Source organism: Empidonax traillii, unplaced genomic scaffold, assembly GCF_003031625.1.
Source record: "Empidonax traillii isolate 1590-97213 ecotype Southwest subspecies unplaced genomic scaffold, ASM303162v1 scaffold1017:size211477, whole genome shotgun sequence".
NCBI lineage: Eukaryota > Metazoa > Chordata > Aves > Passeriformes > Tyrannidae > Empidonax > Empidonax traillii.
In genome coordinates this window covers 37903-51459 of record NW_020956210.1, presented here as the reverse complement: position 1 = coordinate 51459, position 13557 = coordinate 37903, and the positions used below count along the sequence as shown (strand labels likewise).

The following is a 13557-nucleotide window of genomic DNA, read 5'->3' as shown; positions in this document are numbered from 1 at the left end:
GTATATTTCTATTTATTTTTATATTTCTTATATAAGGCATTATTGCTTACAGCTCTGAACAGATTACCAGTTGAGGCACAGGTGGCCATCTTTTGAAAAACTATAAGACTCCAGAGGTGCAAAAAGCATTTATTCCCTACTATGTCCTCATTGAGCTAACTTCCTTACACATTCCCACCTGAAATCCTTCCCGAAGTCATGGACCCTCTTGCTTTTATTATTTGTTTACGCTTCCTTCTTCTGTTTTACTCTCACATTGTCTGCAAATTTAGTTTAGTAAAAGTAGTAGGGTCTGTCTCCTGCTGTGTATCTAATAATATTCAATGCCTACCACAGCAGGACATCTAATTGGAGAAACATCAGATAGTTCATTTCACTGAGATGCATCCAACTCCAAAGTATGAATGGCACATTGGACATAGGGCACGCAACAAGATAAAAAAATAATGGTGTGGTAGAACCTGCTAAATAACATGTTCAGGGGTTAAGTCCTTTCTGCCAAACTGTAACTCGTATTTCCTATTGGCTTCTCCAGCAAAATCCTTCCTGCCCCTTGCTAGATCTTTTTGTCTAGAGAATACTCTGAATACTGTTTGCTAACTATGTCCTCTACAGTGTCCCTTAATTATCCTACAAGACAGCACTGACAGGAACATATTAGTAGATATCTTTTCAGCATTGTAAGCAAAACTCAGTTTTGTTTCTTCAAGGATGCTGGCACCTGCCCTTAGAACAAAAAAATATGGGGAAGCAGCCTTGGATAGTGTCAGGCCTGGAAGTTCCCCAGCATCTGAAAGGATGTAGGTAGAGCTGGTTCTCCAGGGCGAACCAACGTTAATCCTTATTGTTTCTCCTGAAATGGCAGGCCATTAATAAGACAGTGACATAAGCCAGGAGAAAATCACCCAGCCATTTTGCTTGTTCTCTGACTATGCTTGTCAGCCCTCTTCAAACATTAATCTGCTTCCCTTCCGACTATGTACTCTACCCACTCGTAAAGCCATAAAATGTAGGATTGAACAATGTATCCTTTCAAAGCCAGAAAAAAACACAACACTTTGAAAATCCTATCTCCCTTTTTAATGAGTCTCTCTTAAGAAATAAAATTATAAATAAAAAGAAATACAATTAATGGTCAAGAAAAGAGAAAAAAAGACTTATTTAAACCTAAGAATATGCTTATATACAGTTCAAGACAAAGTTCAAACCAATGCTGATGTTCTGTGCACCCATTTGTGGCTCTCTGGTCTTTGCATTCTATAAAAAGCATTTATCTTCTTTTTTTTTTTAGTCTGAAAAATTTTTCAAGGTAGTTTTGTTGTTTTTTTTTTTTTGTACTGTAAACACACTTAATTCTGCCAAGCCATAACTTACAAACTGTGATGGAATGGGTGGGAATGAGAGACAGTCTCCTCCTTGTCTTTCACACACACCCTCACTCTCCCACTGAACATGTTCCAAAATGGATTTTGTACGAAAATCAACTTTGTTCTAAAATTTTGGCAGGTCTCTACATTTCTGATAGTTAAAAAAGAAGACAACAATAACTGATGAAACTTAAAGCAGTACACTTAACAGCAAATATGTACTGCCACTGTGGCAAGTTTTGAATTTTATATTCGGGTTCTTTTATTTCCGTAATTTAATGTGTTCAGCTGTTTCATACATTTTGTTAGGTTTTTTTCTTCCACAGAGAGCTGTTTTTATTTAGTGGTTTGAGTATATAGATAACTTTGTTCTGTAGAAAACTGAGGCTATAATTTTCCCACACTTCTTAAAGTTGTTTTTTTTAAGATATTAAATTATGTACTATGCCACTCAAAGAATCAGTCAGTTGATAATTCTGGCAGAAGGCTACTTAAAACAGTATTTGTAAGATTCTTGAAGAACTGCACTTATCCAGCATAACCCCAGCTATATATTAAAAGCAAATTAGTCCAAGAATATGCAACCAAATTTAAAAGCAGCAAATCCTGAATTTTAGGGAGTGTGGCCTCTACCACCTTCCAAGCTATTGTATCTATGAATTTCACAAAAAAACAGAGTTACAGGTACTGACCCACACACATCATTAGAAACTGGACCTGCAATTGCCAGGGGTTTGGAACTCATTCTACTTCAGAGCCTGCAATTCTTAACCAGGGCCTCAACTCATTGGGGTTTAGCCTTGCCCTGCAATTCTGTACTCTACTGTGTTCCCACCCAGTATTCCAGGTCACTTGCATGTCCTACCCCTTGGACTAGCTAGCATGGCAGTATAGCTAAGACTGCAGTAGGCTGAGGCTTTCAGCAATAACCTCTCAATTGAAGCCATGGCCGGTGCAGAGCTTATCAAGAGACAATCCCAGTTGCTCAACACCTTGTCCTTGTCAGAGATGATGGGGTTGCAGCCTCCACGCACTCCCTACTTCAACAGTTTAACATGAACATACTACCTAATTTTTTTTTCTGACGTTAAGACTTATGTAAATAGTTGAATTGGACCATTCTCTTTCTCAGTGGCAGATGCTCCTCTGAAGACAGATGTTATATGGTCGTCCTTTGGCAAGAAAAAAATTAAAATGAAGGGATTTCTTCTTCGCCTGCTGTTTATGGTACAACCACAACCATTGGGCAGAGCCAAAGGGCTTGAAAAAACTGATGGTCTGCAGTAGCTGACGTCCTTTTCCTATTTTTTCCCAAATAAGCTGAAGTTCTTTTTTTCTTTTTTGCTGTGAAAACCTAAGAAACTGAAGTGAGAAGAAAGACTGCGCTCTTGTTTCTCACGGAGTTTCAACTTTCCTTTTGGATTTTCAGCACCCAGCATGGTATTGTTAAATATGTTTATGCATTAATTTTCTGCTCTGTTTCCAGATCTACTGAAAAATAAAGCCAGAGTCAGAAACCTCAAACTATTTTCCCACAACTTCTCATGCCAAGTTCTAAAATATACAATTTAATTCTTTTACCAATTGTTGCAAATTGACCAATATACTGAGTTTATTTTCTTAACAGAATTTATCTTTGTTCATCAGGAAGATCCAAACATATGAGGCCTTCATCCTTGGCCTGCCTAAAGCTCAGGGATGATCACAGTTTGGCCACACTAATGCTATGCCTTATCAAAATAACTTCTGCGTTCTTGCTCAATCACTGACTTTCCCCAAGGACTAAACACTTCTACCACTGTTTGTACTTAAGTAAACAGTAACAAGTGGCCTGTTGTAGTCTGTACTACCTTTGCTTTTGCGGTTCCAAAGCAGGGATGGCAAAAATGATTAACTGTTTCCAGCCCTCCAGTACTGAAGCCGCTTGCTGATGTTTCCCTTTTCTACCACCACACCGGACTAGAAGTCAGTAAGCTAGATACCTTTATCTACATCAGACTGTGGAGCTCACCATCAAGTTGTCAGCAAAAAAAGATTTAGACACAGCCTAAAATATAAATCATTCACAGATCACATAAACAAATTACTTTTTTCTTGCTATTTAATATAAACAGTTGTGCAAGTTTGCTTTCTTCCAATTCAGTTACAGCAAGTCCGTTGCAGCTGAAAGAAGCTCTAAAAATAATCATATGTCTCCCACAGAACAAAACACATTAACTACAAAATGTCTGAACTTAAAAAAGCCCCATACCTATCGCAGCAAAGTATTTTTGTTTGACAGATTCAGGATTTCAAGGCTCAAAAATATGGAAATTTATAAACAAAATACAGACTCTGATCAAACAAACTTCTGGAAAATTTCCCCTAAGTCAAACCTGTAGAAAAATATACTATTATTTAATTACTCTGCATATTACTTTGCTGCTCTCCAGAAACAATGACTGTAAATATATATAGCTACAAGGTATAATTGTGCCTGATGCAGTCAATTTGTATATATTAACCTTTCTATTTCTTTCATTTAAAACATTATCGTCACACTAGTCTGAAATCAAGTTAGAATTTACAAATACAGGATGGTATCAAACCACATGGACCTTGATTTGCTACCACTAATTTCTTTGTGATTAATAAAGTACCTCTAAATTTCTGAAGACCAAAATATACATCAATAAGTAATCAATACTAGTATTTTAGAAAATGTAAAGACGTTAAGTACACAGTATCTAAAGGGAATAAAAGTATTTTTTATTTCTCTGAGTATTTGCAAGTTGTTTTCAGACCTGCCAGTATCAAGACAGTAATCGAGCAAGGTTTTGTTGGTTTGGTGGTTTTAGGCCTCCTAGATAGTGAGTCCCTACGCTCTAACTGCCTCATCTGCTTTTATTGCTCTCTTAATTGAATTCAGAGTCTGTGGAAAGCGAAAGGTGTGGTCCTGTTCTAACCAGCAGCAAAACCACAGAAAGGGATATGTCAGACCCAGGAAAACAATGGAATGCTGCTCCAGTGTTGTCAGCTGCCTCTCCAAAGCTGCCTCCACTCATTCACTTGAAAGCCCGCCTTTTTCAGTCATCCTCAACTTCCATGCAGTACCACTTCTCAGTTGGTTAACTTTCCTGGCATCCCAGTTCCTATAATCACCATTTCTGTGAGGTCTTAAAGGTAACTTCTGCCTTCCTCTCTCCAAACACTACCAATCCCTTCCCATGACTCAGCTTTTCTACACCACTCTCTGAAGACTACTTGAAAAATACCAAGACACATGAAGCTGACAAGCATTAGGTTTCTCTGACATCCCCTACTCAACCTCTACACTTTTTGAAATGAAAATCACTTCTTCAGATGGTACCTGGGACAATACTCAGCCCTCAACTCCACTTTGGTATAAGTTAATTCCATTTGGGTTTTAAAATACTTGTTTGGATTTCACCAGTTAGGCTCTTGTGAACAGGTTCTACAAAAAAAAAGTCTTATGTCTAAGATAGATGTTATATACAACAATCCATACTTAGACTGCAGAGGACTACGTCTTCACCCAGAAGAAAAACTTGGCCTCAATGAAAATTGCATGATGTAACAGCCTTACATCTGCAGCCCATTAGCCAACTTGACAGGTATAACTAGCTGCTGTACTTCACAGGAGACAAAACAATTTAAAAAAAATCTGTCTACATTTCTTGTCTACAAGGCCTGTCAACTTATGTTGCCTACTTTTGGGGCAGAGCTCTACAGCTCTATGTACAAATCATCTGTAACAGGGTTCTGTGCACATTTGAACGTACTAAGGGGGTTAGTTTTCTTCATAGAATGTCTATAATGTCTAAAATTATACTATATGGACTATAACAGAGGCACTCAGCAGACTGAAGTAGTCCAAAGTAGTACTTGGAGACAGCAGAAGTAACCCAATTCTCTCATCTACTGCTAGGTTTGGTGATAGTAAGCAAAAGTTAGCAAAAGGAACAGGGAAACTAAGTGATTAACTTCTCTCAACAGCTTTCATTGATGAAAAAGAATGAGGGGCAACACTTCTTAGCTAATTTTTCAGTACATATATTTTTAAATTCTTAACAATCCTTACCTCAAGGAACAGGACAGGAACCACGTCATTATAATGAAAACCTACCTGGTGCTTTGATACTAAGAAATATGTTGAATAAGTTCAAAGACAGACACAACCACAGAAGAGAATGTGTGATGAAGACAGACACTGCCAACAACTATGTTACAAATTATTTAATTTACATTGCCTAAAATATTTTGTTAGAAATGTGAGAAGAAAACATGGTTCCTTTTACTTTTTCTTTCTGGTCGGCGAAATGTGACTCTTCTACTTCTTTCCCCTTCCCACCTCAACAGTATTACTGAACTTACAGACATCAAGACTGTGCAGTCTCAAGAACAATGTTCTTGGCTACCTTACACATGATGATCTGCAAAAGTTCATTGTACAGCTTCAAAACACTTTGAAATTTTTACTGATGGCCACCAAAGGATTAAAAAAAGAACCAAAAATCAGGTAAAGCAATGACTATATGGACTTAAAACGCTGGTAGAGTGCTCAAGGTAATTTTCCCTATGGTTTAATAAAAATCTGCTTGGAAAATGTTACTTTAGTTACATCATCTAGAATGTGTTAACTTGGTCGTCCTACTCAGTGATTCAACTCATTCCAACTGGTAGCTTGACAAAATTAGTCCTAAGAGTGAAGGGATAATTGGCTTTTTGAGGTTTGTTTTGTTTTAAATCTCAGGCTTTAAATACAGAAAGCAGTAGGTCAAGACAAGCTTTGATGTTCTTTCCCATAACACCCAAATCATTTAAATGAATCCTCCACTGGCCACCCATTCTTTTTTACCTTACAGTACCATTAACTTTTTTAACAAAAAATCAAAAATTTGGTATCAAAGGTGGTCTTGAAAAATAAATATTGACTCACAAATTCAGAGAAATGATAGTACCTGAAAAGTCAAATACAGCATTGTTGTAGCTACTAGTCTTATAAGAACATAAACTCTGGCTTGTATTACCATAGCAAAGGTTTTTTCCAAGTCTCTCCAAGTATTTCAATGACAGCAATTCAAAATGTTCACCCTTCTCTTATTTTACTGTTAATTGAATTTCTTTTACACCCTACATATTGTTTTGATTTTAATCACTTCAACAGACCTAAAATTCGCATCGAAATCAGAAATGGAACAAAATTTTCCTCAGTAGAGCCAAAAATATTACCCTCCTACTTGAACAATTCTGTGAATCTTTTCCTGATAATTTAAATATTAGCCTTCTAATTCTTATTTTCAATTCCTGACAAAACTTCTTACAATCTCAAGTATCTGTCCACATATTCTGTATTCCACCTCCCTCTCTCCATTACACAAATGACACCTGCTGAGGCATATGTTAGTATATGACACTTACATATCCCTTCCAAAACAACATTACTATTCTAATAATTCTGGACTTGAAAAATGCTTTATGCTTCTTGACCTGAACACACTAACCATAACTTTCTGACACAAGCTAATATGCACTCACTTCAAAGAGAAACAATACAGACAAATAATAAATATAGGAGTTATACAGTAAATTCTCTTTTTATTTTCTCTTTTCTCTCCTCCCTCTTGTTCCACCAAAATGGATGATAAAGTATTCTTCATTATTTTATTGGGGCAAAGTTACTTTCTATCTGGACTCTACTGCTCCTTCTGATTCTTACTTGACTGCATACCACCACACGATCAGAACTCACATGACACATTTTTTAAAGAAATAAAAATACCTCTGTAGTGGTCCCAATGTCAGCAGATGGGCTGTATGTACTGGTATCTGGTGGAGCGGTCCCAACACTACTTTTAACTGGAGAACTAGGAGGAGCAGGCCCTGTCATGGTTTCAGTATAGACAGAAGATTGATATAGAACGCCTTTCCTCTGAATTTTATTCCAAACTTTACTTGTGATCTCAGCCAGTTCATACAGAAGCTGCACCTAAAGGAAAAAATAAAACTTAATTTTAACATGAAGCTTTTCTTAGTGAGTGGAAGGAAAAATCATCAACGTTCTCCACTGAGACTTAGAATATAGCAAAACTGAACTTCTCACCATTTATATATTGCTTTGATAAGCAACTACACTGCAAATAAAAAAATTAGCATCAGTTACACTATAGTGATTTTGGTAAAAATAATCTGTGCTGTGTGCAAACATATGGTATAAAGATCAAAAACATAAGCAAGAACATGGTCTTATAAGGTCTTATAAAAATTCTACTAGTATATATTTTAACAATTAAACAAAGGTAATTTATTGTACAAATCATATGCATAGGTCCTGCCTGTAGGAGAAGGCAAACATATAAACTTTATAAAACATCAACAATGAAAAAATTATTCATTTAAATTGTTTTAAAATAATGATCCCATGCAGCATGTGAAAGTGCTCTGGTTTTGGAAGAATATCCCCTATCAAACTCAACAGTCTCCTGGCGTATGTCATTCCAATATTCAGAAACACACAGTTTAACTTGCACACTGTTTGACTCAGTTCTAAGATATTTACACAAGTTTTTGTAAATAGGCATAAATCATGGAGTTTGTATGACAACATACTGCAATACACTGTATAAAACAAGCTCAGAGAAAACTGAAAACAATATATAAGCAGATTCACAGCTGGATACCATACTCAACTTGCCATTATAAAAAAATTGAAATTCTCATATTTATAAGAACCTTAAGCCTCAGGACACTTATACTCCATGAAGCTGGCTTCTTATGTGGGCAGAACAGATGCAGAAAAACACTGTTGTCAATCTACATTTGATATAAAACAGTACTCGATTTTGTGCGTGAGAATGTGTGATGAAGTCTCAAAGTACACTCTGCAGTCCTTTCATAGGAGGTGAAGTGCTGGAATTTTATAAAAACCTTCTTAATTCATGTTGGATTTTCTTTTGAAGTTTCAAGGCTTACACAGAGCAGGTCATATAATCTTGTGACAGAATTTTTCCTTAAAGGAGGTAAACTTCCCAGTACATTTTTTGTCTTCATATACAAAGCAACCTACAGAAAGACAATGCTGGCTGTGTCGAAAAGCTCTTTCAGTTATGCCTAAAAATATTTTGTGTCTGTAGCACTCTGATATGCACTGGAAACCTTTAAATTACCAAATTCAAATGTCTAAGTTTTCCCAAGTCTTTTCCATGTAACGCAGGAAGATCATCTAATAATATCCCCACGATTGATTGACTAGTATAACATTAACTGGTGTTGACGCTTTGCTGGAAAAATGTCTCTAGAAATTTAATACTATACAGGCAGACATCCAAATCATAAAGGCTTGCAACTTCCCCCATCTCTATTTTTTTTTCAAGAAACCAAAGGATAATTTAAGTTATACTTGTCACAATGAAGCAGGACCTTCAGAAAATTATTTATGCTACTGTTCATAAAGGCACAAAGTAAAGCAAAAAAAGGGAATTTGTGTTTACATCTGTGCTCATATAACAAGGTGAAGAGGTTTGTTATTAGTTAATCCAACACTGAAGGGTTTAAATTTTATTGGGGTTGCAGTACTCATAATCATTAAAGTTAATAATTACTTATATTTTCAGGGAGATTTTTTAAAGTTGCTCAGGCTACAATCCTTAAAGCCACTCTGAAGCAGTGGTTGTTTCAGACAGCAGTAGCTGTGTCTCTGAACTTCACCAGCAACATGACAGTGACGTAGTATGACCAAAATACTCTCTCCTGCTCTGAAACTAGAGTCAAAATAAGTTGATCAAACAAAAAGGTACACTTTTATTAAAGGAGATGATTTTCAAGGAGGTATGTTTAAAAGTCAAAGATACAAAAAGGCCTCACACCAAAACCTCTTTAAAACAAAAAAGATGGCATGTGTCTACATGTAAATAAAATTTCAAAACTTCAGATATAGAGTTAGTAACATATTTGATTATTCTTAATACACTCTTTTATTCCACTGGTTGTTACTGATTAAAATGGAAGGATTTCCATTCATGTTGGTTGTACTATTTCAGATGAGTAGTCTCAGTAGTTTGAAAATCCGTTTCTGATTATATTAGAAGGGCTAATGTAAGGCCTCTCTCCCTTAAAAGTGTTTTAGAGCATAGAGTTAATATACAATTATTATATTTACAACACACTATTGGAGAGAAGAGAAATGGTAGGACAAAAATAAGAATAACTGCCAGTATTTTTTAAAAAAGGTTTCCCCCTCTCACTGCTTCCAATCCCTCCCCACCAAACCCACACAGAACTCAATGAGACCCCACTGACTATTTGGCAAAATCTGTAAAGCTCAATATGTTACAGCATTTTATACTTAAAAAATAACACATTACTACAAAATTGAAAACTACAACCAAAGACAATTTTGCACACTGGAAGTATCTATTGACTTTATGACCATCAGAAAATGGTTTCATATTAAATTATTAGAGTCATATAAATAAAATACTTCACCTTTGCTACCTTTTAATAAATTCACCAAATATCATCTACTTTTAAGGCTGTCATCTTTAGACAAAATACAGCCCATCATTTAAGGAATCAAATTTCATAGTTACTCTGCTGTGTATTTATAACTATCAAATGCTGTTTATATATCTGTATTTTTCATTTTCTGTTCTTCAACATCTGGTAAAGAAGACTGATGGCTTTTTTTTCCCCCTTTTTCCATAAGTAAAGAAGAAAGGACATATGAGGCACATGTAAAGGAGAAAAGAGAGTTCAAGAACCTTCAGTAATCTCAAATAATTTGTCTGCATCCTTTCAGTCATTAGAACACTTCAATAAATTAATAACATTACAGTGTACAAGGACATCCTTTAAGACAACAACATTTGGTCTGATATTGCAATGTACAACTTCATTTTACCATTTCACTATGCTCATGATATGATTTATATGCAGCTTACAGTTAAATTTTAAAACTATTTTCTTACAGTTTTCAAAACAAATTACTTGATTACACCTTAACAGGAATACTTGAAAAATGCTGTTTACTTCAATTGCCTTTTTAATGTGCAACTCAAATTTAGGTAAGACTTGCACTTGTAACAGTGCTCCGCTTTTAACAATATTAATTAAAAACCTACTCTGCTTAGAACTACAGCAAACTTGGTCCAGGTCAGTAAAATACAGGGCGCACTTTTTGAAAAATCTAAGAGCACCTTTGCCTCTTAATAAACCTAAGTGAGGTGGTAACTTCTGTTTACACACATTCATCTTGCATTTTTTCCCCTTCATTACTGGATCCCTTTGTTTGCCTAAAAAGGACTTCATGTTGCAAGAAACATTAGTTTCTATGTAAATGTAGTAAAACAATTACATTCAACCACTTCAATATATGAATCCATAGTGACAGTAGATCAGTACCATAGCATTTAACGGTACATCTGCAATTCATTTCATTCCATCAGCCAAAAGATGCATTTATACTACAGCTATTACATGTGGAGAAGAGTTTAAATTACAAAACTTGAGAGAGCTTCAAAGCAAATCTTAATCTAAGCACCTTGATCTTGATGGCCCAGTTAAAAAAAAAAATTAAGATAGAGACTCTCTTCATGAAAATGCAGAACAATTGTACCTAAAGTTATTTTTAATTTCCTTTTTATAAATCAATTAAATGTACCAACCTGGGGGTTGGAGCATTTTATTTCAAGAGACTCAAGGTCGACATGGAGGCAGACAACAAATGAGTGTCTGGATTCTGGCCCCGAAGGAAGCAGTTTTTGTGAAGTCACAGCTAAAGTAGAAGTACAGCCCATTGGTTCCACTAAATTAAGTGTCATCTGTTGTCCAAGAAGAGTATATATACTGAAATGATGCAGACTAATTGTCCATGGAAAAGCATCACCTAATCAATAAAAAAGAAGGGAAAACAGTTAAACAATTGCTTAATAAAAACTAGGCTATTAATGTCACACAACTCAGTAAAGGTCTTATTCTAAACCACCTCAGAAGTCACAGCAAACACAATCAACAACCATTAAATTGATCCCAAACTCTCACAAATGTAATTCAACCATCAATTCCATGCTATTTCAAAATCTAAACAATAGCAATAATTTTTTTACAACTTTTAAAGTATTAAAATCCACTGGCAATTTTAACCCAAACTGTGAACAATATATGTACAATATAGTACTTGAAGAAGTTCCTTTGCTTCATGCGATTTTCCTCTAAATGACAAATATCTAGAAACCACTGCCCACTTATTTCAGCATATGGATGCAGTTCAGAGGCAGTTCCTTCTCTTCTATACTTATACATTTTTACAGCTTTTAAAACTAAAAAAGTGAATTGTTTCCTCCAAAAATCTTGGATCAGCTTGCATCTCAACACAGTGGTGCCACAGAGTGAAGTCTATCCCAAGGCACTGCTCAGGTGAGACTGATCACAGTGCAGCTTTTTCCACTGCCTCCTCTTAACTTCCTAGCAACGGTGATGGATTTTCTAAAACCAGATTGTTATATTCACACACTTAGCACTTAGGACATTTAGGAGGAAGCCTACACAGAGAAATGCCTGGCACCCTATCATGAATCACTGTCAAGAATAATCAGCAAGGGAATTGGCAGTGTACAGATGAACAACAAAATGCCAGCAGCTTCTATACAACCAGTTTTCTTTACACTGTCAATAGATTACACAGATTACACAACCTGAAACAGAATCTTGTGGTGGTTTGACCCTGGTTGGATGTCAGGAACCCACTGCTACCAGTTATAACTCCCCTTACTCAGCTGGAGTAGGGAGAGAAAATATATCCAAAGGCTTGCAGGTCGAGTATGAACAGGAAGAGATCACTCACCTCTTACTGTCACAGGCAGAACAGAATCGACTTGGGAAAGTTAATTTATTGCCAGTTAACACCAGAGAAGGGAAATAAGAACAAATCAAAAATCATCTTCCCTGCACCTCTCCCCTCTTTCCGAGTTTAACTTCATTCCCAAATTCTCTATTTTCTCCCTGCGGAATGGCACAGACAGACAGAGAATAGGGGTTGTGCTGAGTTCATCACATGTTGGTTTTGCTGCTTCTTCCTCTTCACAGTCTTCCCTTGGTCCACCATGGACTGCCTCCCATGGGTGACAGTCTCCAACAAACTTCTTCAATGTGGGCTCTTCACACAGACTTCATGAACTGCTTCAGTATGGATTCTTACTGGGGGGTACAGTCCTGCCAGCAAAACCTACTCTAGCATAGGCTCCTCTCTCCACAGGTTCACAGGTCCTGCCACAGGCCTGCTCCAGCATGGGCACTTCAAGTGGTTACAGCCTCCTTCAGTACTCATCTACCTGCTCTGAAGTGGTGGGGTCCTCCATGAGTTGCAGGATGGATATCCTGGAGCATGAGCTGCAGGATGGATATCTTCTCCACTATAGACCCTCATGGACTACAGGGGTACAACCTGTGTTGTCACCATGGTCTTCACCATAGGCAACCCTTTGCTGAAGCACCTTCTTCTTTGACCTTGGTGTCCACAGATTTGTTTCTCTCACATGTTCTCACTCCCCTGTCCTAGTTATTGTGGCACAGCCATTTTTTTTCCACCCTTACATACATTATCCAGAGGTGCTACCACCATATCTGATGAGCTCAGCCTTGACCAGCAGTGGGTCCATCTGGAGCCACTTCGAACTGGCTCTGTTGGACATGAAGAAAGCACGTCAGCCCTGCAGGCCACCCTGCTACCAAAACCTTGCCATGTAAACCTGATACATTTTCACATATGATAACCAGGTCCCAGAGAACAAAATCAGGCTTTTGGAGAAACACTAAACCAAAACCCAAAGAATGCTCATAAGAAATGACAAAAATAAAGCATATGAAAGGTGTGTGGGTGATCTTCACTTTACCTGAAGCAGACATGGGTTTTTGCTTTTCAAAAGTATAAGAACATAATATTTAATGGGAGCTTTGTTATTTTGCTGCTGTTGTTCTCTTCTCTTCTCTTCTCTTCTCTTCTCTTCTCTTCTCTTCTCTTCTCTTCTCTTCTCTTCTCTTCTCTTCTCTTCTCTTCTCTTCTCTTCTCTTCTCTTCTCTTCTCTTCTCTTCTCTTCTCTTCTCTTCTCTTCTCTTCTCTTCTCTTCTCTTCTCTTCTCTTTTCTCTTTTCTCTTTTCTCTTTTCTTTTCTTTTCCTTTCTTTTCTTTAAAGGAA

The 13557-nt window shown here is 36.7% G+C and overlaps 1 protein-coding gene across 1 annotated transcript in view; it reads right to left on the bottom strand.

Annotated features, from left to right (window-relative positions):
* Positions 1–13557, bottom strand: part of LOC114068236 (vacuolar protein sorting-associated protein 13B-like) — a gene marked incomplete at both ends in the record, with an annotated part of 202250 nt that overhangs the window by 153000 nt on the left and 35693 nt on the right. Inside the window, 2 exons of the mRNA XM_027904187.1 lie at positions 7150–7356; positions 11030–11250. Of these exons, the coding sequence (XP_027759988.1) occupies positions 7150–7356; positions 11030–11250 (428 nt within the window). The remainder of the gene's footprint in view (positions 1–7149; positions 7357–11029; positions 11251–13557) is intronic.